This window comes from Zingiber officinale, chromosome 11A (assembly GCF_018446385.1).
Source record: "Zingiber officinale cultivar Zhangliang chromosome 11A, Zo_v1.1, whole genome shotgun sequence".
In the NCBI taxonomy this organism is placed as follows: domain Eukaryota; kingdom Viridiplantae; phylum Streptophyta; class Magnoliopsida; order Zingiberales; family Zingiberaceae; genus Zingiber; species Zingiber officinale.
The window spans coordinates 87,107,240-87,133,075 of NC_056006.1; the positions used below are offsets into that span (position 1 = coordinate 87,107,240).

The following is a 25,836-nucleotide window of genomic DNA, read 5'->3' on the forward strand; positions in this document are numbered from 1 at the left end:
AGCTGCACCCAACCGTAACTTGTACCTTCGTCTTTGCACTCATTTATGTGGCAAATGTTGCAAAAAGACGATATCGTTCGCTCTCAGCGCTCCTGCCGCACCACGTCCAAGGTCTTCACGAGGAAGGTAAATCACGGTAACTGGAGAAATTAGTGCACAGTGGGAAGAGGTGCACAGAGATCAAGAAATTACGTTCTGATTATCCCGCGATTCAAACCGACGTTCTCAAGTGGTAAGTTTCTATGTACTAACCGTTCCAGATAACCTCGTGAGGCATCTTTGCACTCATTTATGCCCCTCCATATCATGGGTCCTCAAATATCTAAGCATACGCATAACCAATCCAGACATAGAAGTTGCAATCAAACGCATTAATTAATCAAAGAAGACGACGATTGTTAATTTCCTTCATCTGCTGCTTCATGGCTACTGCATGCCTTCTAGTACATACGATACGATTGATGCAGACTGCGTCCGTTGTGAACTAGTGATCATTTCTAACAAGATATTATATTCTGTATAAAAATCTCTCTCTCAGAAAAAAAAAAAAATCTAAACAAAAGTCCTTTCCATACAGGATGATCATACAAATTAAATCATTTTTCTTATACATTATATATTTAATATTCCCTTCATGATCATGTTATTAATATAATCAAAACTCAACGTTTATAAGAGACGATTGCATGGCCTGCCAGGGGCACTCCCACCACTTGATGACGCTCACAGGCTTCGATCAAACCGTTGGTAGGCAGCTTTTGTTACCTGTCCATCCCCATCCCATGCATGAAACCTATGAGCATGCACGCCATCAACCTCTTCTCCTTCCCTCCGCCGCAGGAAATCCAACACGATCGACGTTATATATTAACTTCTTCCCCCGGCCCTCTCCATCCGCTACTGGATCGCTAGCTCCTCCGTCTCCATATATCCCTAATTAGATATTATCCGGTGATGGCCGACGACTCCTCTGATCCCGGCGGTGGCACCCTTCCGCCGGAGCAAGGCATCAAGTGCCCCCGCTGCGACTCCTCCAACACCAAGTTCTGCTACTACAACAACTACAGCCTCTCCCAGCCGCGACACTACTGCAAGGCCTGCCGCCGCTACTGGACCAAGGGCGGCGCCCTCCGCAACGTCCCTGTCGGCGGCGGCTGCCGCAAGAACAAGCGCTCTTCCAGGTCGTCCTCTGCCTCCTCCGCCACACCGTCCCGGATCTACCCCTGCGGAGCCTCCGCGGGCCTCGATTTTTTCTCCTCTCTGCCCTTCTCCAGGCCGCCGGACAACTCGCCGCACGGCGGCGCCCCTGTTTTGGGATTTAGTCACTATCCGACGTCCTCCGCCATCAGCGTCTACGGCGGCGAGGGCGGTTTCTCCGCTTCTTCTTCTTCGCGCGTCGGCCGCGGCATCCATGCGATCGCGAGCAGCAGCATCGCCGCGTCGATCGAGTCCTTGAGCTCGATTAACCAAGACCTCCATTGGCGGCTGCAGAGACAGAGGCTCGCCATGTTTTTCAACGACGCGACGCCGTCATCGGCGCTCGCGACTCCGACGTTAGGCGCCATATCGTCCCTCGACGACGAGATATTGGAGCTCGGGAACAGTACTTCGGCTGCCGCCAAGACCTGTGGCGGTTCCGGAACTCCGGCGTGGCTCATGGAACCTTCTAATTATGGCGCGCGCGTGCCCGTTACCGCCGGGGACGCCACATCGGCCTACGCCGCCGCTATGCCAATGGCCATCAACAACGGCGACGACAGCAACACCGGAATTTGGAGTGGAAGTCCGTGGCCGGCATGGAGCCTCGACATGCCGCAATTTGGCACGCTACCTTAAGAGCCAATTAAAATAATGCAGGTATAGTTTTACATCTCCATTTTTATAATTTCAATTAATTGTTAAATCTATAATAAAATTTAAAATTGTAACAACAATTTTAGCAAATATATATATCAAATACTTCCAATCTTACAAAAACATATTTGTTTCTCCTCCATGCATGACATTCAAGTTATTTGCAAATTGTAATAATGACAAGCGATGAGTGTTTGATTAATTTATTCAATTGATGATTTGATGAAGATAATTTTAAAATAATTATACACGAACTACAAAATAATATTTATTTAAAAAATAAACAAAGATATCAGCCTTTTTTTTCTGTTTTATTTTTTTTAATTTTTGAATTTAAAAAAATAAAAAAATCAATATTTTTTTATATATAAATCTTTAATCCATGAATATATCCCCTAAATACATTACAATACTCCATAAATACTTAAATTTATTTCATTTTTAATTTTTATTTTACTAAATACTATAACTCAATTGGAAAATCTAAACCAAATTATAACTCAATTGGAAAGCATGAATCCTAAAAATTATATATATATATATATATATATATATATATATATATATATATATATATATATATATATATATATATATATATATTACACGTCGTGCAAGATAACAGTCTTTTTTTTCTTTTTTATTTTTATTTTTTAATTTTTGAATTAAAAAAATAATTAAAATATTTTTTAAAATTTTATTTCTAGGATTCATGTTTTTCAATTGGGTTATAATTTGTAAGTTATTTTTTTTTTTAAGATTTTATCTCTAAGCTTTAGATTTTCCAATTGGGTTATAGTATTTAGTAAAAAAAATTTAAAATGAAATAAATTTAAGTATTTATGTAGTATTGTAATGTGTTTAAGGGATATATTTATGGATTAAAAAATTATATATAAAGAAATATTAATTTTTTAATTATTTTTTTAATTCAAAAATTAAAAAAAAAAACTGATATCCTGTGCGCAGGATATATATATATATATATATATATATATATATATATATATATATATATATATATATATATATATATATATATATATATATATATAAATGAAAATAATGAAAACATTTATTATGACTAAATCAGAATACTTATTATAATTTAATGAAGGCCTTTGTTATATATAATTTAAGGAATGCACCATTATTTTTTTAGCATGTAATTATTATAAATAATAAATGCAATAATTACATGCACTATAATTTAAAAAAAAAACACTTGCATAGTAATTACAAAAAATTTGTACAATGGGTGTCAATTCTAATGAATTAGATTGGATTCATATGGAATTAATTTTTTTAAAAAACCCAATTCAATCTGACACGTTAAATCCGAACTCAATCAACCCGGTCCGAATAATCCAAAAAATCAATACTTTAGTAATTTTTCTAATAATTTTTTATTTTTATCTCAATATTTTATTATTATCATACTAACATTGATATTAATAATTATAAAAATATCTTAATTTTTTAAATAAAATTTGATTTAACTTTTAAAAAAATCTACTAAACTTTATATTTAGATTAACCCGAGTCAATATGAAACCAACCCAATCTAATTCAAAAAATTTTAATTCGAAAATTTTTAATTCGATAATGCTTGAATCCGAATCCAACCTGAATCTAAAAATACTTAATCCGAATCTGATTTTTTTCGGATCGATTCAAATTGAATTATTTGATTAAATTTATTTTTGACACCCCTACGGCAAATAAATAAAATACACTAGTACAAGTATTTTCAAAATTAAAAATCTCATTTGTGAGAAAAAAAAAATATCTATTCATCTTAGAACCAGCAAATGTGAAATCCACGGCCTCTTAGGAGCGAGTAAATTAAGAAATTAAAATTAATAATGAGAGACTAATATTTTATAAATTTATCATACGATAATCTCGATTATACTTACGAGTCCTCGTAGAACCAGCAGAGCACGTATAGTTTTATGTAAAATAAATAAATAATGTAGCTCCAAAATTGTAAACAAATTAAATCAGTGAACTTGAGACTTACTTGTTCAAGAGTTTGACATTTTAGAAGTGTCAGTTCAACAGCACTCTCTGTTTGGGAGTTTTTCTTTTCCTGCGCAGTGATGATTGCAGTTCAACAGAAAAAAAAGACTGCAGATTTTAAGTTTAGTTTAGATATTTTTTTGGTCTTGGTTCACTTTACATTTTGACAAAAGTCAATAAAAGCAAGCAATTGGTTCTGGATCTAAATAGTGGCAATGTAACAATTTAATTATGCGGGATATATGCAGCAGCATAATAATTTTTTATATTTTTTAAAAGTGTTTAATGTATTTATGAAATTTTAGATGTTTTTAATAATTATCTTCCCTTATTAAATAATTTTTAAAAATATATATATATATATACAGGACAACGATTTTTGTTTCTTGCCATCTCAGTTCTCATCTTCTCGTCAGTTCGTAGGATAATCGTTATCCTACTTAGCGTTAGTTGATATCAGAGCTAGCAGATTCCAATTGAGAAAGTTGAGCATAAAAAATGATTAATCAGGCTGGGTAATGTCGAGCATGGGGTGATCGGTTCGACCCCACAGAAGTTTTCCATCGACCACCAGGATAAATTGAGAAGGGCTCGCAGCGGGCAGTCCAGGAGCATTCCAATTGAGGAAGTTGAGCATAAAGGTAGATCCGCTACCTTAGCGGCCCCCCTAGTGCCGGTCCCACGGATATGAAGAGAGGTTCATGCAGGTACATAGGTCATAGACGCATGGCGGGGTAAACCTCAGGTTGTCAGTTCCTGAGAATCGACCCCTGGCTATTATGCCAGAGATACCATGCGCTCACCGTCTGCGCTACGCCCTGGGGGCTGAGGAAGTTGAGCATAAGATCCAATAGAAGATTGTCATGATTGTGATCGTACAAGGCAGGTTTTAACGAAGTAAGTCTCGGATAGTGGTCGTAGTACCCAGGACGAGATTAAGGATTTATAGAGGCAAACAGTAGATTTAACATAACGTCTAGTGGTGCAAGATCTTGAAGATTATAAGCAGTGGTGGATCCAGAAATTCAAGCATAGAGGGGCGATCATGATCCGAGCGCGGCGAATTTTTTTTTTTGAATAGTTAATAAATTCTATGTAATTAAAAAATATTTTTTAAATAACTTGACATACAGGAAAAAATGTACAATATTATAAAAAAACTAGTACAATAATATTAAAGTAGTCTATTAACGAATACATGACAATTACATTTTTAAAAGCATCTTTTTCAATATAAACTACCAAACTGTCATTCATCCATTCATCTTCAATCCTGTTTCGCAAATCTATTTTAACAATATTCATTGCCGAAAAAACTCTTTCAACGATTGCAGTAGCAACTGGAAGAAGTAAGGCTAGCTCAATCATCCGATAAACCAAAGGAAACACACGGTTCTTCATTGTTTCAACTATTTTCTTTGCAAGAGCTCCCAAATCTGAAATGCCTTCAAACCGTTCATCTAATCTGACATCATCAATATATGTTTCAAGCTCTTGTTCAACTAATATACGCTCATTCCAAGAAAAACCATCCTTATAAAAATGAGTCAGATGCACTAACTTTTATACATCAAATCTAGAGAATGAGTTCCTAGGATCAAGGCATGCCATATAAATCAACAAATCTGTAGTTATTTCAGAGAAATGATTATCCATCTTATGTAGAATAATATTGATAACCTGCAATTTAAAAATCAAACAACAAAAGTAAAAATTAATAAAGATGTTACTGTTTAAAAGAATTTAATTAACGATAATTAAATAAAAAAAGAATTATAAAGTTACCTCACAAAAGAATTCAACATGATAGTAGTGATAAAAATTAACATTTTTCCATCTTTCTTCAAACGACTACGGTTGTTGATGTTATCTATCATATTAATTATTTCAATAGAATGAATGTTACAAAACTTCTTCACATCCCCAAGTAAAACATCCCATCCAGAATCTCTCAACTTTTGCAATTTGTCTTTCCATTATTGGACAAACGCATCACATTCACAATATTTTGATCTTTCTCTTGTATAATGGTTGACAAATGATTTGTGATTACCAATATATGTTTCATCAATAGTAGAATAAACATAAATTCTTACCTCTCTATTCTTTCAACCAAATTTCTACTTAAACTCTTAGAAGAACGATCACCATCATCAATCAAATTTTGAAGAACCTCTATAAAAGATGATCACATTTGTTCAATATAACATAAAGTTGAATGATGAGACTCCCATCATGTATCTCCAGGTCTAGCTAAACTAGTTTCTTGGTTTAGTTCTCTACCAGAACTAATCTCTCCTCTTTCAAGAAGGTTAACTTTTCTATCATGTTCAAGTTGTCGAAGTTTGTCGGCCCTTTTGCAAGATGATGCAGATGTGTTCACAACCGAACCAACAATCCACATGAAATCACAAACATATATATTTGCTTGAGCAATAGCTACAACCACTAGCTGGAGTTGATGAGTAGAACAATGAACATATAATGCATACGGATTTTCTTTCATTATCAGTGACTTTAAGCCATTAAATTCTCCAAACATATTTGAAGCACCATCATATCATTGACCCCTCAATCTCGCCACTGACAAACCATACTTAGCAAATAAAGAGTCGATTGCCTCCTTCAAACAAGTAGCTGTAGTTGTTGCCACATGAACTACAACCATAAATCGTTCAATCACCTCTCCATGTTTATTCACATATCTAATAACAACTATCATTTGCTCTTTCACTGAACAATCATGAGCCTCATCAAGTAGTAAAGTGAACCACCTATCTCCAAGATCAACTAGAATAGCATTTGTGATCTCAACTGCACAAGCATTCACCAGTTGCTTTTGAATTTTTGGAGCAATAATTTGATTATTTCCAGGTGCATTCATTCCAACAACTGCCGCAACTTTTGGACACTCTGAGCTATACCATTTGAGCAATTCTAAAAAATTGTCTCTATTGGATGATGTCAAAGACTCATCATGTCCTCGAAAAGGCAATCCTTGTAACAACAAAAATCGAATTACTTTTAAAATGACAGTCAAGCGTTTGTGATAAGCAACTTCAATCTCATGTTTCCCCGATGAAAATGAATACTTCACACTTTGTCTTTGATTATTGAAACCCTCAAACTGTATCTTGCCTCATTGTGTGCACTACCAACTCCACCTACATGCTCATTGAATTTTTCAATTGCTTTTTTCCAATTTATGAAATCAAATCTTGTAAACACATCATCTCCTCCAAACCCTGTATTACTAGGTCTAAAAATATAACACCAGAAACAAAAGGTTCTATCCTTTGAAACACTATACTCCAACCAATCACGATCTTTAAACCAAACTTCTATGAAACATCTATTGTCTTTATTCATTTTTTTCCTTGGAAAATTATGGCCTCGAGGTTGACAAGGGCCCATAGCAACATATTCTTTTCGAATACGATCTCTAACACCAACATCATACTCTTCAATCAATTTTCGTAAACCAGGATCAACAACAATTTCTACTTCATTACTCAGATTTCCAATATTTTCAAATAAAATTTACGGAGGAGGTCGTGGTGGTTGTGGTGCAAGAGTAGACTCTTCATCGAGAATACTAGATGATTCAATTAAACTCCTATGCCTCTTTGCAAAATATTTCAACATTTTCTACGAATTATAATATATGGGAAAAATTTATCAACATAGAGTATTATTTTACTAAACTTAATGTGAACAATTTAATAATAACACAATTAAATTATTTAGCATCATTCATCAACACAATTCTTTAAAAAAATAAAATTAATTTAGCATAAATTATCAATATTCACAAATCACAATTGATCCTGTCCGAACGCTGAATCAACGGACGCTGGGCACGTGGCGCTTCCTGGCTGCTATCGTGGATCTTCGGACGGCGGCACGAAGCTACGGCGAACCTGCACAGAAGTCGGGCCGGGAAGGGGTTCCCGGCGGCGACCCTCCGACGCTCAAGTCAGGCGAAGCTCAAGGAATAAATAGTGGCTTCAAAACGCGTAGAATGCATACCTCCGGCGAAGCATGAGGGTCTTTATATAGGGCAGCGAAGAAGTGAGTGTACACCTGCCGAGGTGTACACGTGTCCATGGCCTATACCCCAGTAAGGACTTGTCAGTGAGCTTCCCTAACCCATACTGCTACAGTCTCGGCATGTCCTCGATGGGACAGCGAAATCCCTTGTCACAGGATTTGGAGCATGGCCTACACGTGAAACATACCTACTGTCAGAAAAAGACGTCCCCTGTCCTTTTCCCCATGGCTCCAGATCTGGCGTCCGGACGGACAGCAACCTCAACATCCGGCCGGACATATGTGGTGGTTTACTTGGGGAGATTTTCCATCATATACTTTGTGGAGACTATTAGCAGTGTTACCTTATGGATTTGGCCGAGCATGAGGTCCGCTCGGCACCACGACCTTTTCCACTGAGCGCCGGAACCCTGATTTCGACAGGGTGCCTTTTAACCATCAGCCGACTATCGTCCAATCGGGACGTTCGATTCCACCGGACGGTCGACCTGCCGCCCGGTCGGACCCGGCCCTGTCGTCCGGTCGGACTCGGCCCTCTCCGGATGGACAACTGCCACTGTGACTTCTACGTGGCGTTGACTCCACAGGGTGGGGTCCTCCGTTCCTACTACCGGATCACTTGCCTTCCCTTCAAGTCTAGTCGAAGGAGGCGAACAGTCCGACTGACTGGACTAAGAATCTAGCCGAGCGGTTCCTCCGTGCTTGTATCTCCCGCTCGGCCGACCATAGAGGTAGCCTTGAGCGAATCCACAATGGCGTTCACCGGATCTCCTTGTGTTCTGCGCCAATCTTCGACATTAAGGTCGAGCATGCTTTCATTAAATGCTCCGAATGATTGAATGCCACGTGGAGCAATGCCATCGGCGTACGACGGGGTGGCATGGTGTTTTGATGTGATCGACGTGATTCGAAATAGACGGCTCGATGCATGCTTGGATTCCCGTGACCTGGATCCAACGGTGGAGGTCGCCCGGCCTTCACCCTATAAATTCTTCGTTCTCTTCTATCCCCTCACTCGCCTCCGCGATCTCGACCACTGCCCCCTGCGCTTTAGAGCTCCGGCGATCCTGTTTCTGCTCTCCGACGCTCTCCGACGCTTTTCCCTTGATCCCTTTCCTCGCAGCAAGGTTTTATATCTTTCCTCCCTCCTTCCCGGTGTTTCCTCCGCATTTCTTCCTCGGTTTCGATCCTTGAAACTTCCTTTCGTTTTCTGGTGTTTTTCTTCTGCCTTCTTGCCTTTTGACTCCTTCCGATCGGCCCATGGCTAGTTCTTCCAATCCCGAAGATCAGTCGCTCGGCCCATGGTACACCACCATGCAGTCCCGATTCGAACAGCGGGACTTCGACATTTTGACAGACAATTTCGAAATCCCAGAGGATTTCGAAATTCGCTTAGCTGGTCCTTCCGCCCGGCCTCACCGGCCGCCGCGCGGAGCTTTCTGTGTCTTCCGAGACCAGTTTACCGCCGGTCTTCGTTTTCCTGTACATCCTTTCATCATAGATGTATGTAATTATTTTGGTGTGCCGCTCGGCAGTTTAGTACCCAACACCTTCCGTCTCCTTTGCGGCGTAGTTGTTTTGTTTAAGATTCACAACATCCCCCTCCGACCGGAGGTCTTTTTTTATTTCTACTACCCTAAGCAAGCCGAGCCGGGCACCTTCATGTTCCAAGCTCGACCCGGCTTGGTTTTCTTCAACAAGCTTCCTACTTCCAATAAACATTGGAAGGATTATTTTTTCTACATCCACATGCCCGCTCGGGCCAACTTCCCGACCCAATGGCAAGTCAGCCTACCCCCCACTCCCGAGTTGAAGAAGTTCAAGACCCGACCGGACTATCTCCACGCTGCAAATATACTGGCCGGTCTGCGACTTGACATCAACAAACTTCTCCACGAGGGAGTGATGTACATCTTCGGGCTGAGTCCTATGCGGACTCCTCTTCCGACCGGCTTCGGTAAGGACTTTGCTTGAGCATTTGCTTTAATTGCTAACTGATTTCTTTTCTTTCTCCTGCAGCGGACATCGTCATGGATTCGGTCATGGCCGGTGTTTTGAAGAGAAAGGCGGCGGCGATAGAGGCCGCGGCCGCCAAGGAGATGGAAGCACTGGGTATCCAGCCGGTCGGATCCCATGAAGGAGAGAGCGGAACTCAAGCTGAGTCGGCCGCTCAAGCTTCCCAACAAAATGTGGCTAGCGGCGCCACCCCCTCAAGAGAACAAACTGCCCCCGAGGAAGGTTCCGCTCGGGAGGAGGAGCAGCCCTTACAAAAGAGGCGCCGAGTGGAGACTCCCCTACGCTCGGCTACCTCAGCTGTCCAACCCTCCGAGCGGGTCACTGCAACTTCTCGGGGCAAGGCGCCAGAGACCGAAACTATCTCGTCCGACCGGACGCCCTCGGATTGGGACGAGCCAACTGCTCCAGTGGAGGCTATTCCAATCAGCACCCTTCTGCCCACACGCCATTCAGCCCAGCGCTCGACCATTCATTCCCAGTTTTCTACACCGGCTTCTGATCCCCTTCCTACTGCCGGTCGGACGACCCCCAGTCATGGCCGCACGATTCGGGTCACTCTTCATCTACTGACTGAAGAGCTGCTTCCAGAAGCCGACCGTCCATCTGCGCCCGAGCACACCATTACCTTGAAAGGGCCCCTGGCTGAGATGTGGGCCGATGCTCGGGCACGCACAGCGCTGATACCCCTCGGAAATTTAGCCAATAGCCACATGCGGGAGGACACTGGGGTAAATTTATGCTTCTAAGCTTTGTATGCATTCCTTCCGATCGACCGATAATAATTATAATTTTCATTTGTCAGAGATGGGTGGAGGAAATTGCGGTTTCCAACCGCTTGGCCTTGGTGGATGAAGAGCTACGACAGCTGAAGGCCGCACTTGGTCCGTCCGGCCTTCAGGGCCCTTCCTATTCCGAGCTGCAAAAGGAGCTGAAGAAAGCTCAAACTCTTCTGGCGGCCGAGGAGAAGAAGACAGCCGACTAGGCCCATGCCCTGGCCGAGTCCGAGCGGCAAGTCAAGTCGCTTGAAACAAAAATAACTCTGGCCACCACTCGGAAGAATACTGCTATCTCCGATCTGGAGAAGAAGAACGTTGAGGCTCGGGGCCTGGAGCTGAAGATAAAGGAGTTGACAGAGCAGCTCGACCGGGAGAAGGCCGGTCGCTCGGCCGACGCGGCTAAGATTCAGAATCTGAATGAGGCTCTTACTGGCTCCCAGGCGGCGTTCAAAGAATATCAAGATGCCGAGCCGAGTCAAATCGCGGCCTTAAGATAGAGCTACATCCGCTCGCCCGAATTCTCAGAGAAGATATGCGAGCGGATGTACACAGCCTTTGATATGGCTATGACCGCCACCACCACTTATCTAAAGTCGAAGGGTCTTCTTCCGGAGTCTGCTGCTATTCCGGCCGGCGATCAGGTGGCGCTCCTAAATAACATTCCCAGGGACCTTTACGATTATATTGAGTAGCTGTCTGTATTTCGGCCACTCGCCAGGATATCATCTTTTTCTTTTTTTGTGTAATTGGGCCGCCCGGCTTAAAACTCTAACTTTAATGCAATGTTTTCCTTATATTTGCTGTCTTCTTTCATAACCGAGATGTGTGTTTATCCGCTCACCCATAATTATTTCGTGCGCTCCCCCATAAGGGATCTTAACAAAGTGATCGTCGTGATCTCCTCGCTCGGCAAAATACACCGCGTTCTTTGCGGGCATAGCTCGTTTACCAAATGCCAAGTGGTTTTGGATACTGGGCCGCTCGAAGCGTGTATAGACGATCGAACGACATTGAAATCGCGTGCCTCAGGACATTAGATGCTTTAACCCACTCGGTGGGTTTATAGATGCCAGCTATCTTCCGCTCGGATGATTTACAGACGCCGGCTCGTCTCTCGATATTTAACGTCGGAGCTCGACGGTCTTCCGCTCGGATGATTTATAGACGCCGGCTCGTCTCTCGATATTTAATGTCGGAGCTCGACGGTCTTCCGCTCGGATGATTTATAGACGCCGGCTCGTCTCTCGATATTTAACGTCGGAGCTCGACGGTCTTCCGCTCGGATGATTTATAGACGCCCGCTCGTCTCTCGATATTTAACGTCGGAGCTCGACGGTCTTCCGCTCGGATGATTTATAGACGCCGGCTCGTCTCTCGATATTTAACGTCGGAGCTCGACGGTCTTCCGCTCGGATGATTTATAGACGCCGGCTCGTCTCTCGATATTTAACGTCGGAGCTCGACGGTCTTCACGGCTAACTTAGATATTGCCGATCGGCGTAACCCTTGACCATCCTTTGAATTAATTTTGTTTCCTGCATTACAAGGACACGAGCTACTAGCATATACACAAAAATGAGTTACATTCGTGCACCTTTCATCCAGCTCGATAAGGCTGGAGATGATTTGCACGCCACGGTCGATCTAGCTGTCGCCCGTCTTCATCCTCCAAATAATATGCGCCCGAGCGGAGCTTTTCAATAACCTTGAAGGGGCCCGCCCACGGTGCCTCCAGTTTGCCGACGTCGCCGACCGACTTGACTTTCTTCCAGACAAGATCGCCCACTTGGAATGATCTGGGGATTACACGGCGGTTATTGTTGGTGCAGTTAGCACTAACGGTCTAACTCAGGTTTTGATGAATGACAAATCAGGTTAAGTTAGGTTCGTTGTTATCTAACACTCTGATCAAGTATGCAGGATAAGTCCAGCTAGGCCGACGGGCTGACCGGATAGCTGGCGAGAAGTCCAAGCTGGTCGACGGGCTGACCGGACGCTTGGCGAGAAGTCCAAGCGGGTCGACGGGCTGACCGGACGCTTGGCGAGAAGTCCAGCTAGGTCGACGGGCTGACCGGATAGCTGGCGAGAAGTCCAGACGGGTCGACGGGCTGACCGGACGTCTGGCAGGTAAGTAAGGTAAGTCACTGGAGGGGAGTGACTGTGAGGACGCGTTCCCGGGAAGGGGACATTAGGCGTCGATCCGGCTTAGATCCATTTCGGATGTCTAAGTCGAGATCGTGACTAGATTCCGGTCTCGGAAAGACGGAATCTAAGTCATACTCTTTTTATCCATCTGTTGAACTTTAACTGTGCTAACAATCTGTCTTACAGGATGTATATTTGCCTCGGACTAACTTTGTTTTGCAGGAAAAGGGAGTTTTCTGGAACAAGGTGGTCCGGGCGCCTGGAAGGCGAATTCTATCCAGCCAAGTCGTCGCCACGTGGAGCATCTCGGTTTGAGCAGTTACGTCACATTCCAGGCGCCCGGAAGGAATCCAGGCGCCCGGAACAGCATATAAAAGAAGCCCCAGGCAGGAGCTTCAGAATCAATCAATTAAGCTGAGAACTCTTCTACTGCTGGTCTTGCTGCTCGACGTTCAGTGCGACGCCAACAAAGCTCCGACACTACGCTCCATTCTTTTCCCTTTTTGTCGGTATTTGTTTTCAGTTTTCATTAGCATTCCCTGTACGACTCTTTTGTAATCATCATTTCGAATTGCTAGTGATTGCCCAACGAAAGTGGTCAAGGACCACGGGCCTTCGAGTAGGAGTCGTCACAGGCTCCGAACGAAGTAAAACTATTGTGTCTATTTTACTTTTCCGCTGCGTTTATACTCGATATTTTCGAATCGATATTCACCCCCCCCCCCCTCTATCGAATCTAACGGTCTTACAAGTGGTATCAGAGCAGGTACCACTCTGATTTGGTGCAACCACCAATCAGACAGGGGGTGAATTTTTTCTTTCAATTAATTCTAAAACTGGTGTATCGTTAACTTAAATTAGTGCAACACGAATCTAGATTTTTTTTCTATTTTTCTCTTCCCGCACTACTAATCCAAGACCAAGTCTTGGGATATTTTTTGGTTATTTACCTGTGCACAGAATGTCCCAATAAGAAGGATTCAGCATAGTACGACCTCCACTCTTCAACGGGGACGACTTTCCATACTGGAAGAAGCGCATGGAGGTTTACCTCAAAATAGACTTCGACCAATGGATGAGCGTTACGAGACCCTACAAGATTCCGGCAGATACCTCCGGGAATATACTGGATCCTGAAGACTGGACAGCTGACTTGAAGAAGAAGGCGTCAACCGAAAATAAAGCAATCAACACTCTACAGTGCGGATTGACAAGAGAAGAACTGAACAGAGTCGGTCCACACAAGAACGCTAAAGAGCTGTGGGACAAGTTGATCGAGCTGCACGAGGGAACGAGCGACGCCAAGGTAACCAAACGAGACTTGCTTTTAAATAAAATTTTTAATATAAAAATGCAGGAAGGTGAAACGGCGAATCAGCTTCACGCGAGGATCAAGGACATCCTCAACGGGCTTCATGCGATAGGCCATCAGATGGAAAACAGAGACTTAATAAGGTACGCATTAAACGTTTTTCCACGTAATAGTTTGTGGGCATCAATAGTGGATGCCTACAAAATTTCTAAAAATCTCTCTAAGTTAAAGTTAGATGAACTTTTCTGTGAATTGGAATTACACGAACAAACTAATGCTGGAGCCGAGAAAGGTATAGCCTTATTTGCAAGTTCATCCAAAGAAAAGAAAAGCAAGCCTGAACTTGAAGAAGACTCCGATCAAGATTCTGAAGACGAAGAACACCTGGTGAACTTGGTAAGAAAAATGTTCACCAGGAGAAAAAGGAGCTTCAGCAAAAAGGACCTTCAAAAGATCAGTTCTCCCTCAGAACAAAAGAACGTGACTTGCTACGGATGCAATAAAAAGGGACGCTACAAGAACGAATGCCCAAAACTGAAGTTCGACAAACCGAAGCCAACCAAAAAGAAGGCACTCAAAGCAACGTGGGACGACTCCTCGGACGAATCGGAAGAAGAAGAGCAGAAACATCAGAGCCTGATGGCTCACGAAGCTGAAACAGAAGATGAGTCAGAAGATGAAGACGGGTCTGAACCCGAAACAAGCCACGAGTCTGTACTCGTTTCCGAAGACTCGAATGAGGTATATTTTAATTTAAACAAAATTTTTTTAGAATTATTTCCTGTTTAAATAGTAAATTAACTAAAGTAGAAAATGAAAACAAATCACTTCTTGAGGAAAATCAAAACCTCAAGGAACAAATCAAAAATTCAAATCCAACTCAAGATCTAACACTTGAGGAGGAGAATTTATCATTAAAAGATGAGGTTAACAATTTAAAGGAAATATTAGAAAAATTCACAACAAGATCAAAAAATCTAGACTTAATCCTAAATAATCAAAAAGCATGTTATAATAAAACCGGACTAGGATATAAGTCGAATTCAAATAAAACCTTCAAATCATTAATAACTCAATATAAATCAACCAATCTAGCTTGGGTTCCGAAAGCGTGTCTGACCACGCAAGTAGGACTTAATCAATATTATATACCTAAAGAAAAAATACATTATATAAAATCGAATAAACCAAACCAAAATCCAAAATACAAACCTAAATCAAATTCAAAATCTAAACATTTTAAAAATCAACAAAATTATCACCAAGTTAACCATAACTATAAAAAGAATCGACACAAACCTAAAACCAAAATCTAAATTAATGGCCAATAATTCAGGGGGATGCTCCAGAATAGCTGGCACCTCCAAAACTAACCTACCCGACAGGGTAACCCAAAACAAACTAACCCGGTAGGGTAATTAGGATTAGTTAAAAAGGGACCAAGTTTAACTTGACTCATGGTATTGGTAAAGTTTTTGGATGATAGTACGTTAGGGAAGCTTGGGCATCGCATGTCTAGAAAAATATGGCTTCGATCTGGTGTATTTGGCCAAGTGGAACTGACCGAAGCTACCCTTAAACGAATCCTAACCAGTTAGACCAAGATTTGGTACTAAGTTCCGTGGATAGGACTATTCGGAAAACCTCGAAAGGTTGGTTACTTCTAATGATGTCCATGTGACTCACCAAGCTTAGAAGTTTATCCGAAGAATGCCTATTTGTGGAAACCAAATCTAAGTCTGAATCTAACACAAGTTAAACCAAAACTCTGTAATCAAACCAATTTCATCTCACAAAATCATAGGATCCCCTGATTGATAATATAAATCGGGTTAGATGAATAAGACTTAAATTTTAAAGTTAAAATTTTTAATTTTAACTTAAAAAATTAATTTTAAAAATTTTAATTTTGACTTAAAATTAATTTCAAAATTTTTAATTTTAACTTAAAAAATTAATTTCAAAATTTTAATTTTAACTTAAAAATTAATTTCAAAATTTTAATTTTAACTTAAAAATTAATTTCAAAATTTTAATTTTAAACTTAAAAATTAATTTCAAAATTTTAATTTTAACTTAAAAATTAATTTCAAAATTTCAAATTTTAACCCAAAAAAAAAAAAATTAATTTCAAAATTTTTAATTTTAACTTAAAAATTAATTTCAAAATTTTTATTTTAACTTAAAAATTAATTTCAAAATTTTTAATTTTAACTTAAAAATTAATTTCAAAATTTTTATTTTAACTTAAAAATTAATTTCAAAATTTTAAATTTTAACTTAAAAATTAGTTTCAAAATTTTAATTTTAACTTAAAAAATTAATTTCAAAATTTTTAATTTTAACTTAAAAATTAATTTCAAAATTTTAATTTTAACTTAAAAATTAATTTCAAAATTTTAAATTTTAACCTAAAAAAAAAATTAATTTCAAAATTTTTAATTTTAACTTAAAAATTAATTTCAAAATTTTAATTTTAACTTAAAAATTAATTTCAAAATTTTAAATTTTAACTTAAAAAATTAATTTCAAAATTTTTAATTTTAATTTAAATTTAAATTTTAACTTAAAAAATTAATTTTAAAAATTTTAATTTTGACTTAAAAATTAATTTCAAATTTTTAATTTTAACTTAAAAATTAATTTCAAAATTTTTAATTTTAACTTAAAAAATTAATTTCAAAATTTTTAATTTTAACTTAAAAATTAATTTCAAAATTTTAATTTTAACTTAAAAATTAATTTCAAAATTTTAATTTTAAACTTAAAAATTAATTTCAAAATTTTAATTTTAACTTAAAAATTAATTTCAAAATTTTAAATTTTAACCTAAAAAAAAAAAAAATTAATTTCAAAATTTTTAATTTTAAGTTAAAAATTAATTTCAAAATTTTAATTTTAACTTAAAAATTAATTTCAAAATTTTAAATTTTAACTTAAAAATTAGTTTCAAAATTTTAATTTTAACTTAAAAAATTAATTTTAAAAATTTTAATTTTGACTTAAAAATTAATTTCAAAATTTTTAATTTTAACTTAAAAAATTAATTTCAAAATTTTTAATTTTAACTTAAAAAATTAATTTCAAAATTTTTAATTTTAAATTAAAAATTAATTTCAAAATTTTAAATTTTAACTTAAAAATTAGTTTCAAAATTTTAATTTTAACTTAAAAAATTAATTTCAAAATTTTGAATTTTAACTTAAAAATTAATTTCAAAATTTTAATTTTAACTTAAAAATTAATTTCAAAATTTTAAATTTTAACCTAAAAAAAAATTAATTTCAAAATTTTTTTTTAACTTAAAAATTAATTTCAAAATTTTAATTTTAACTTAAAAATTAATTTCAAAATTTTAATTTTAACTTAAAAAATTAATTTCAAAATTTTTAATTTTAACTTAAAAAATAATTTCAAAATTTTAATTTTAACTTAAAAAATTAATTTTAAAAATTTTAATTTTGACTTAAAAATTAATTTCAAATTTTTAATTTTAACTTAAAAATTAATTTCAAAATTTTTAATTTTAACTTAAAAATTAATTTCAAAATTTTAATTTTAACTTAAAAATTAATTTCAAATTTTAATTTTAACTTAAAAATTAATTTCAAAATTTTAATTTTAAACTTAAAAATTAATTTCAAAATTTTAATTTTAAACTTAAAAATTAATTTCAAAATTTTAAATTTTAACTTAAAAATTAATTTCAAAATTTTAATTTTAAACTTAAAAATTAATTTCAAATTTTAATTTTAAACTTAAAAATTATTTTCAAAATTTGAATTTTAACTTAATTTCAAAATTTTAATTATAAACTTAAAAATTAATTTCAAAATTTTAATTTTAACTTAAAAATTAATTTCAAAAATATTAATTTTAAACTTAAAAATTAATTTCAAAATTTTTAATTTTAACTTATAAATTAATTTCAAAATTTTAATTTAAACTTAAAAATTAATTTCAAAATTTTAATTTTAAACTTCAAAATTAATTTCAAAATTTTAAACTTAATTTCCAAAATTTCAATTTTAAAACTTAAAACTAAAAAGACTAACGTTAAATCCCACTTACTGTAGGAAACCAAGTGGATTTTGGACAGTGGTTGCTCCAAACATATGACCGGAGATCACACCAAGTCACGCAACTCACTTACAAAAGCTTAGGAACAGTTGCCTTTGGAAACAACGACAAACTCAAGGTAATTGGTATAGGTAATATTGAATTAAAAAATAGACTTTATAATTACAAATGTTTTACTTGTTGAAAATTTTAAATATAATCTTCTAAGCATAAGTCAATTGTGTGATACTAGGTATAAGGTCAAATTTCTAGCCACAGAGTGTTTAATCAAACATCTAGATAATCCTACCATAAGCCTAAAAGGTTTTAGAAAAGACAATATCTATGCCATCAACTTAACCACTTCTTCCAATAAGTGTTATTTAACACAAAAAGAAGAAACATGGTTATGGCATAGAAGAATGTCACACACCAATTTTCGAAATATAAGCAAACTAAATGGACTTGTGAGAGGTTTACCAAAATTACCTAACTTAGATTCAACCATATGTAATGCTTGTCAACAAGGCAAACAAACTAAATCCACTCACAAACAAACAAATCAACCACAAACGAACTCAATATTAGAACTTATACATTTAGACATTTTTGACTCCCATGGAGTCAAATCCATAAATGGAAACTTATATTGTTTAGTAATTATAGATGATTATTCTAGGTTTACTTGGGTAAAATTCTTAAAACATAAAGATGAAACTTGTGAAATCTTTATAAACTTCTGCAAACAAATTGAAAATGAAAAAGGGATTAAAATCAAAAGAATCAGGAGTGACAACGGGGGCGAATTTAAAAATCACAAATTTAACAGTTTTTGCCTTAAAAATGGTTACCATCATGAATTTTCATGTTCTAAAACCCCCCAACAGAATGAAATTGTAGAAAGAAAAAATAGAACCTTACTTGAAGCCTCTAGAACAATGTTAAATGAGTATAACCTACCTAAATATCTTTGGGCAGAAGCTGTCAGTACAGCCTGCTATGTACAGAACAGAACAACAATAAATAAAACCCATAACAAAACCTTCTTCGAAATGTTTTATAATAAACAACCCAATATAAAATATTTTAAAGTGTTTGGGTGCCCAGTTTTCATCTTAAATACAAGAGAACACTTAGGAAAATTCTCCTCTAAAATTGAAAATGGAATCTTTGTAGGATACTCCCTAAATAGTAGAGGCTATAGAATTTACAATAAGATTACCTTAAAAATTGAAGAAACTACTAATGTAAAATTTGAAGAAACTAAACAAAACTTAGAACTTACACAACCACCTGAATTTGTTCCAGAAACCAACCAAACTCTAAGTCATGAAGAAGAGGAACAACATCAAGAAAATGAACCCCCTAGAACCATAAGAGTGAATCCCAACCATCCAACCAATCAAATAATTGGTGACCCAGACCTAAGGGTTCAAACCAGATCATCTTTTAGGAACTTGAGTCAAATCTCTTTGATTTCAAAGATAGAACCCAAAACTATAGATGAATCCCTACTAGACCCAGATTGGATTATAGCCATGCAAGAAGAACTAGCCCAATTTGAGCGTAATGAAGTTTGGGACCTAATACCACCACCTAAGAACAAGAAAATAATAGAAACAAAATGGGTATTTAGAAACAAATTAAGTGAAACCGGGGAAATCACTAGAAATAAGGCTAGGCTAGTTGCCAAAGGGTTTAGTCAGGTTGAAGGACTTGACTATGATGAAACCTATGCCCCAGTAGCCAGATTAGAATCCATTAGAATGTTACTAAGTTATGCAGCCCATAAGGGGTTCAAACTATACCAAATGGATGTTAAGTCTGCCTTTCTTAATGGACTAATAAAAGAAGAAGTTTATGTAGGTCAACCTCCTGGGTTTGAAAGTCTAGAACACCCTGATTATGTATTTAAGTTAAAGAAAGCATTATATGGACTTAAACAAGCACCCAGGGCATGGTATGAAAGGCTAACATCCTACTTAACATCTAAAGGATTCAAACAAGGTCAAATTGACCCAACCTTGTTTGTTAAATCATTGAATTCAAACATATTTATTGCACAAATTTATGTAGATGATATAATATTTGGTTTAACAAATTCAGATTTTTTAGAGGAGTTTATTAATCTAATGGAAAAAGAATTTGAAATGAGCCTAGTAGGAAAATTAACTTATTTCTTAGGATTAAAAATCAAACAAACAAATGAGGGAAATTACATTTATCAACACAAATACACTAAAGAATTACTTAAAAAATTCGGAATGGAAAATACAAAAGAAATAAAAACACCTATGGCAGTGAACACAATTTTAGATAATGACCCAAATAGAAAATCAGTTGACCTAAAATATTATAGGAGTGCAATAGGTAGCCTACTATACTTAACTGCAAGCCGACCTGATATTTTATTTGCAGTTAGTATGTGTGCTAGATACCAAACTTGTGCTAAGGAATCCCACTTGACACAAGTTAAAAGAATTTTTAGATATCTTAAAGGAACAACAAATGTAGGAATTTGGTATCCTAGAATCAATAATTTTGAGCTAATAGGGTATTCTGACTCAGATTATGCTGGATGTAAATTAGACCGCAAGAGCACAAGTGGAGGATGCCAATTATTAGGTTCATCACTTGTTAGCTGGTTTAGTAGAAAGCAACATTGTGTTTCTCTATCCACAACTGAGTCAGAATACATAGCTATAGGTGAATGTGTTGCACAATTACTATGGATGATGCATACTCTAAAAGATTTCAACTTAAACATTACAAATGTAAAAGGACCCCAAATTTCATGATTTGGAGTCCTAAAGGACCTTATTAAAATCTAGAAATGCTTTAGAAAAATTCTGGAGATTTTTAGGAAATTTTAGAGTATTTTTACGTAATTTTTGGAGTTCGTTTGGTATTTTTACCAAGAGAAAGAAGTTTAAAAAAAATATATAAATATAAAAGTGTTAAAGCTGGGTTTTGAACCACAGAGCTCGGACCCGAACCAGATTTTAACGAACTCAGCCAACCAACTGGTCTAAGACCTGTTTGTTAATTATATATGGAAGTGAAATATATTTAAGCTATAGTTGGAACGTTTAAAATAAATTGGAATAAAAAATGCGCGGCGGAAGAATCGAAGCCTAAACCTTTGATTCGGTTAAAAGCTGGCTAACCAACTGGGCTAGCAATTGTTACTGGATTAAGTAAAGGAAGAATTTTATTTAAGTAATAGAAGTTAATAGCAAGAAATAATAGGAAGAAAATAGGTTGCAGCCAGGATTTGAACCAATGCGCCGGGCCTTAAGCAGAACGCAACCCACCAAAAGACCAGCCGAACTTTTCTTAACTAAATCTATATTGAAATATATTTAAGTAGTACTAGTTAACAAAAATATGAGAGTATTAAAAGGAGAACTTAGGTTTTAGCCGAAACCAAAATTTCCCCTCCTCTCTCACGCTCGCGTCGGCGCTTCTCGTCGGGCGAAACCGCAACAGCAAGCAAGGGGCGTTCCGGCGGCCGGCGAGGGCGTTCTCTGAAGATTTCTTCACCATCGTGATCACCTTATCGAGGAGAACAAGTGGAGGTGAAGGAGTTGCCGAGAGCTTGAGTCCTCCGCAAGCCCTAGAAGTATTAGAAGCCACTTTCTTTGGCTGTAAGTCCTAGAACAAGAGGTAAGTTGCTACTCACCTGTGGTAAGAGTAGTTTCGAAGTGATTTAGTGTTTTCTTTAAGTTTTTGGATTTTTACAGATTTCAGATTTAATAGAGTTTAGTTTGGGTGGTTTTAATTCCTACAATAACTGCGAATGCAATCACCTTGGTTTTAATCATGTCTCTTGAATGCTTTCATCTTAGTTGTTCGATTTTAGGGGTTATTGGTGAAGACGTTCACTACAACTTACTGTGTGGGTGTGTTTCTCCCTTCCGAAGTTAGATAACTTTATTGATCAAAATTATCTATACGAAAGATGTCAAGACATTTGCTATTAATTGTTTCCATGTTAATGCAAAGGATTGATGTAGTAAATTACTTGTTGACTTCCATGAAGCAATTTGTTGCAAGCCTAAGGTGACACTTGTATATAAAATTATTGAAGCTTATCTGCAAGTCTTTTGTCTTGTGATAAATAAGGTGAGACTTGTACATATAATTATTGAAAGGTTTTGGTACTGCTAGATTAATAGTTTCCTTCTTTATAACAGACGGAATTTATTCTGTTTTGCATTACCTGGAATATTAGTACTGATAGAATTGGCAAACCTCATGTATTAGTGCTGAACTAGAAATGTTAGTGCTAATGTATTAGTGTTTTGTTTGAGTGCACACATTTCTTGATGAATTGAAATGCTGATGTGCATTAAGTAGTAGCTTTTCCTTAAATTCTTTTAAAGATGCTTGAGCACAGATTGTCCATTATTTTATAATACGTTAAGCCTGGGTTCAGAATGATCATAGTAAGGTTCTTAATGTAGTGTTCCCATTCAAGTTTTGTTCATTTACAATTTTAGAGTGCGATAAGTGATGATTATGTTTATGGCATGGGGATAATAAATGGAAATATGCTATTGGAATAAGCGTTAGTGTGCAGATTTTATTAAGTATCAATGCAGATTTTTGATAAGCTTAGTATGCAGATCTTAGATAAGCTTAGTATGCAGATTTTAGATAAGCTTAGTATGCAGATTTTAGTTAAGCTTAATATGCAGATTTCTGCTTAAACTTGTATGCAGATTTTGTTTAAGCATTTCAGTGTTAGAATTTGTTTAAACATTTCAGTTTTGTAAGAAACATTCTTTTATAAGAAAAGTATAAGAAAGATTAAGAAAAGAAAAAAAAAGGCCAAGACCTTAAGTAAATCCCAAAGTCAAGACTTTAGGGATTTTGGCACACAAGGTGCTAAAGAAAATGCCGAGGCATTATATAGAAGTATTAAAAGATAACAAGTATTTTACTTTTATCAGTGGCACTGTGCTGGACTCTCAGTTGTCCTTGGGTTGGGCTCCCATAGTCGTCCCTAGGTTCAGATAACCTAGTAGTAACGGCTCGGCCGACGGTCGACGGTCGACGACCATAGGGTCGCCAAATGGGCCGCCAAATAGGCCGCCGAATGGGTCGAGTCATTACAAAAGTAAAAGCATAGTTGTCGGGCCCAAGAAGAAGTTGATTATTATTTTGAAGTATTATAAGTATATGTTTTGAACAAGTAAAGCAAGTTTTACATAAGTATAAAGTATTTAAAGAATAAGTCTTTAAACAAGTGAAATAAGATTCAGAAGGTGTTTAGAATTCAGTAAGCTTAGTTCTTTATGTAAGCATGATAGTATAGACTTGCCTTACATGTTTAGCCTTTCAGTATGTTTCTTTACTAATAGAAGAGCATGAGTAGCTTTACATGTTTAGCACTTCAGTATGTTTGTTTATTTACTAGCAGATGAGCATGAGTAGTTTTCCTTTTGAGCATTCAGTTTTAGTTTTCAGTATATTCACATGCACATCGAGTTTTTGTGAGTTAGATAGCGCTTACTAAGCAAATTTTGCTTATAGATTGCACTTTCTCTTACTGTAGATACAGGAAAGGAAAATATATAGAAAGGAAGGCGACAAGGAGGTGCTCGAAGGATGTGTGATGCCAGGACTATGGAAGCCTTGGGACTAGGAAAGAAGTTTTAATTTTAGATTCCGCATTTTAGTTATTGTAAACATTTGAGTTGTATTTTAAGTTCATGTTATTTGAGATTATTCTGTTTAGATTGCATGTAGGATGAGTTCAGTTTAGTAAGTAGACATTTGTGTGTTTGATACTTATTTAACTGCGTGGTTGATTAATATGTGTTCCAGCCGCTTGTGGCTGAGTATATATTGCATGTATTGTTGAGTAGGGTCACCGGTTCAGGGGGGATTCTGCCGGAATTTTTCGGTAGGGTTTCCATGTGATTTTTAATCATACCGGTTAAGTAGAGTTAGTAGTTAAGTAACGGTCATCCTTAGAGAGTAGTAGTAGTAAGAAGGGTGGTTGTTACAATGTGTTGCACAATTACTATGGATGATGCATACTCTAAAAGATTTCAACTTAAACATTACAAATGTAAAAGTATTAATTGACAATATAAGTTCAATTAACTTAACCAAGAACCCTGTGCATCATTCAAGAACCAAACATATTGAAGTTAGACACCACTTTATCAGGGATCATGTTACTAAAGGAGATATTGAACCAAATACATTGAGTCCAAATCAAATTTAGCTGACATTTTCACAAAACCACTCCCTGAAAGTGAGTTTAGCAACTTACGCCGAAAATTAGGAATGTGATCAATAGATTAGGAATTTTAAATTTCAAAATTATTTTCAAAAATCACTCTTTCAAATTATAAGTCAAATTTGTTTGTTTTCAAAACCTTCCATTTTTAGACTTTCAAAAACAGTTTTGGCCTTAGACTAGCTTGGAATCCATAGAAAGCATGCACCCATAGGGCTAGTTTTTGAGCATCTCACCAACACTTTAGGTTTACCTTGCTTGTGTTTGACAAACATAGAAAGAGGTGAGATGCATAAGCCAACTGTCTGGACTTAAGATGCTTATCTCAGTGCATCAGCATAAGTCTGGACGTTAAATACAAATCAGACAGTAATCAGATTAAGTTCATCAGTCAAGTCAAACACTGACTGCTTATAATCAACTTAATCTGACTAACCAAGTGAAAACTACTATTTTCTGATAGTTAGTTAGTAACTAATTGGTTAGACATCTGTTTAAATTTTAGTATCAAGTTCAGGGGGAGAAATTAATTAAAATGTTATGTGTTTGAAAAATGCCTTTTAAAACTAACTTGTGGTTGAACATCAGTTTACAAAGAGTTAAAATTTAACTAAGTATTTGAAAAACTTGGAAGTTTAATCCCAACTAATTTTCACACCTGATTTTAAAAGTTAACTATTGAAAATTAAACTTTCCAAATTTCGCTTTTATCAAATTAGCCTTAATTTTTTCAAATTTAGCTTGATTAACTTTGAAAATTGTTTTCTTGAACCAAACTCAGATTTTTACAGTAACTCTACACTATGATTGTTCACCCTTGTGTTTTTTTGATGAATGCCAAAGGGGGAGGGTTAGGTGGTTAAGTTAGAACAACTAAATGCCAACTTGAAAAACTAACTTAAAAGCTTAAAAACCTCGAAAATCATGCTTGATTTCTGCATATATTTATCACTAACTTAACCAGGTTGTCATTCCATCAAAAGGGAGATTGTTGGTGCGATTAGCACTAACGGTCTAACTCGGGTTTGATGAATGACAATCAAGTTAAGTTAGGTTCGTTGTTATCTAACACTCGATCGAGTGTGGCGATAAGTCCGGCTAGGTCAACGGGCCGACCGGATAGGTGGCGAAGTCAGCGGTCGGCCGGGACGCTTGGCGAAGTCAAGCGGTCGACGGTGACGGGGCGCTTGCGAGAAGTCCAACTAGGTCGATGGGGTGACCGGATGTCTCGAGAAGTCCAGACTGGTCGACGGGCCGACCGGACGTCTGGCGGTAAGTAAGGTAAGTCACCGGAGGGGAGTGACTAGACGCGTTCCGGGAAGGGACATTAGGCGTCGATCCGGCTTAGA

General features: G+C 36.8%; 1 protein-coding gene across 1 annotated transcript; it reads left to right on the top strand.

The window, feature by feature from the left end:
* Positions 1–954: 954 nt before the first annotated feature.
* LOC122031540 (dof zinc finger protein DOF5.7-like) lies at positions 955–1,836 on the top strand. The gene has a single exon (XM_042590641.1). The coding sequence runs from the start codon at positions 955–957 to the stop codon at positions 1,834–1,836; it is 882 nt and encodes a 293-aa protein (XP_042446575.1).
* Positions 1,837–25,836: the final 24,000 nt, after the last annotated feature.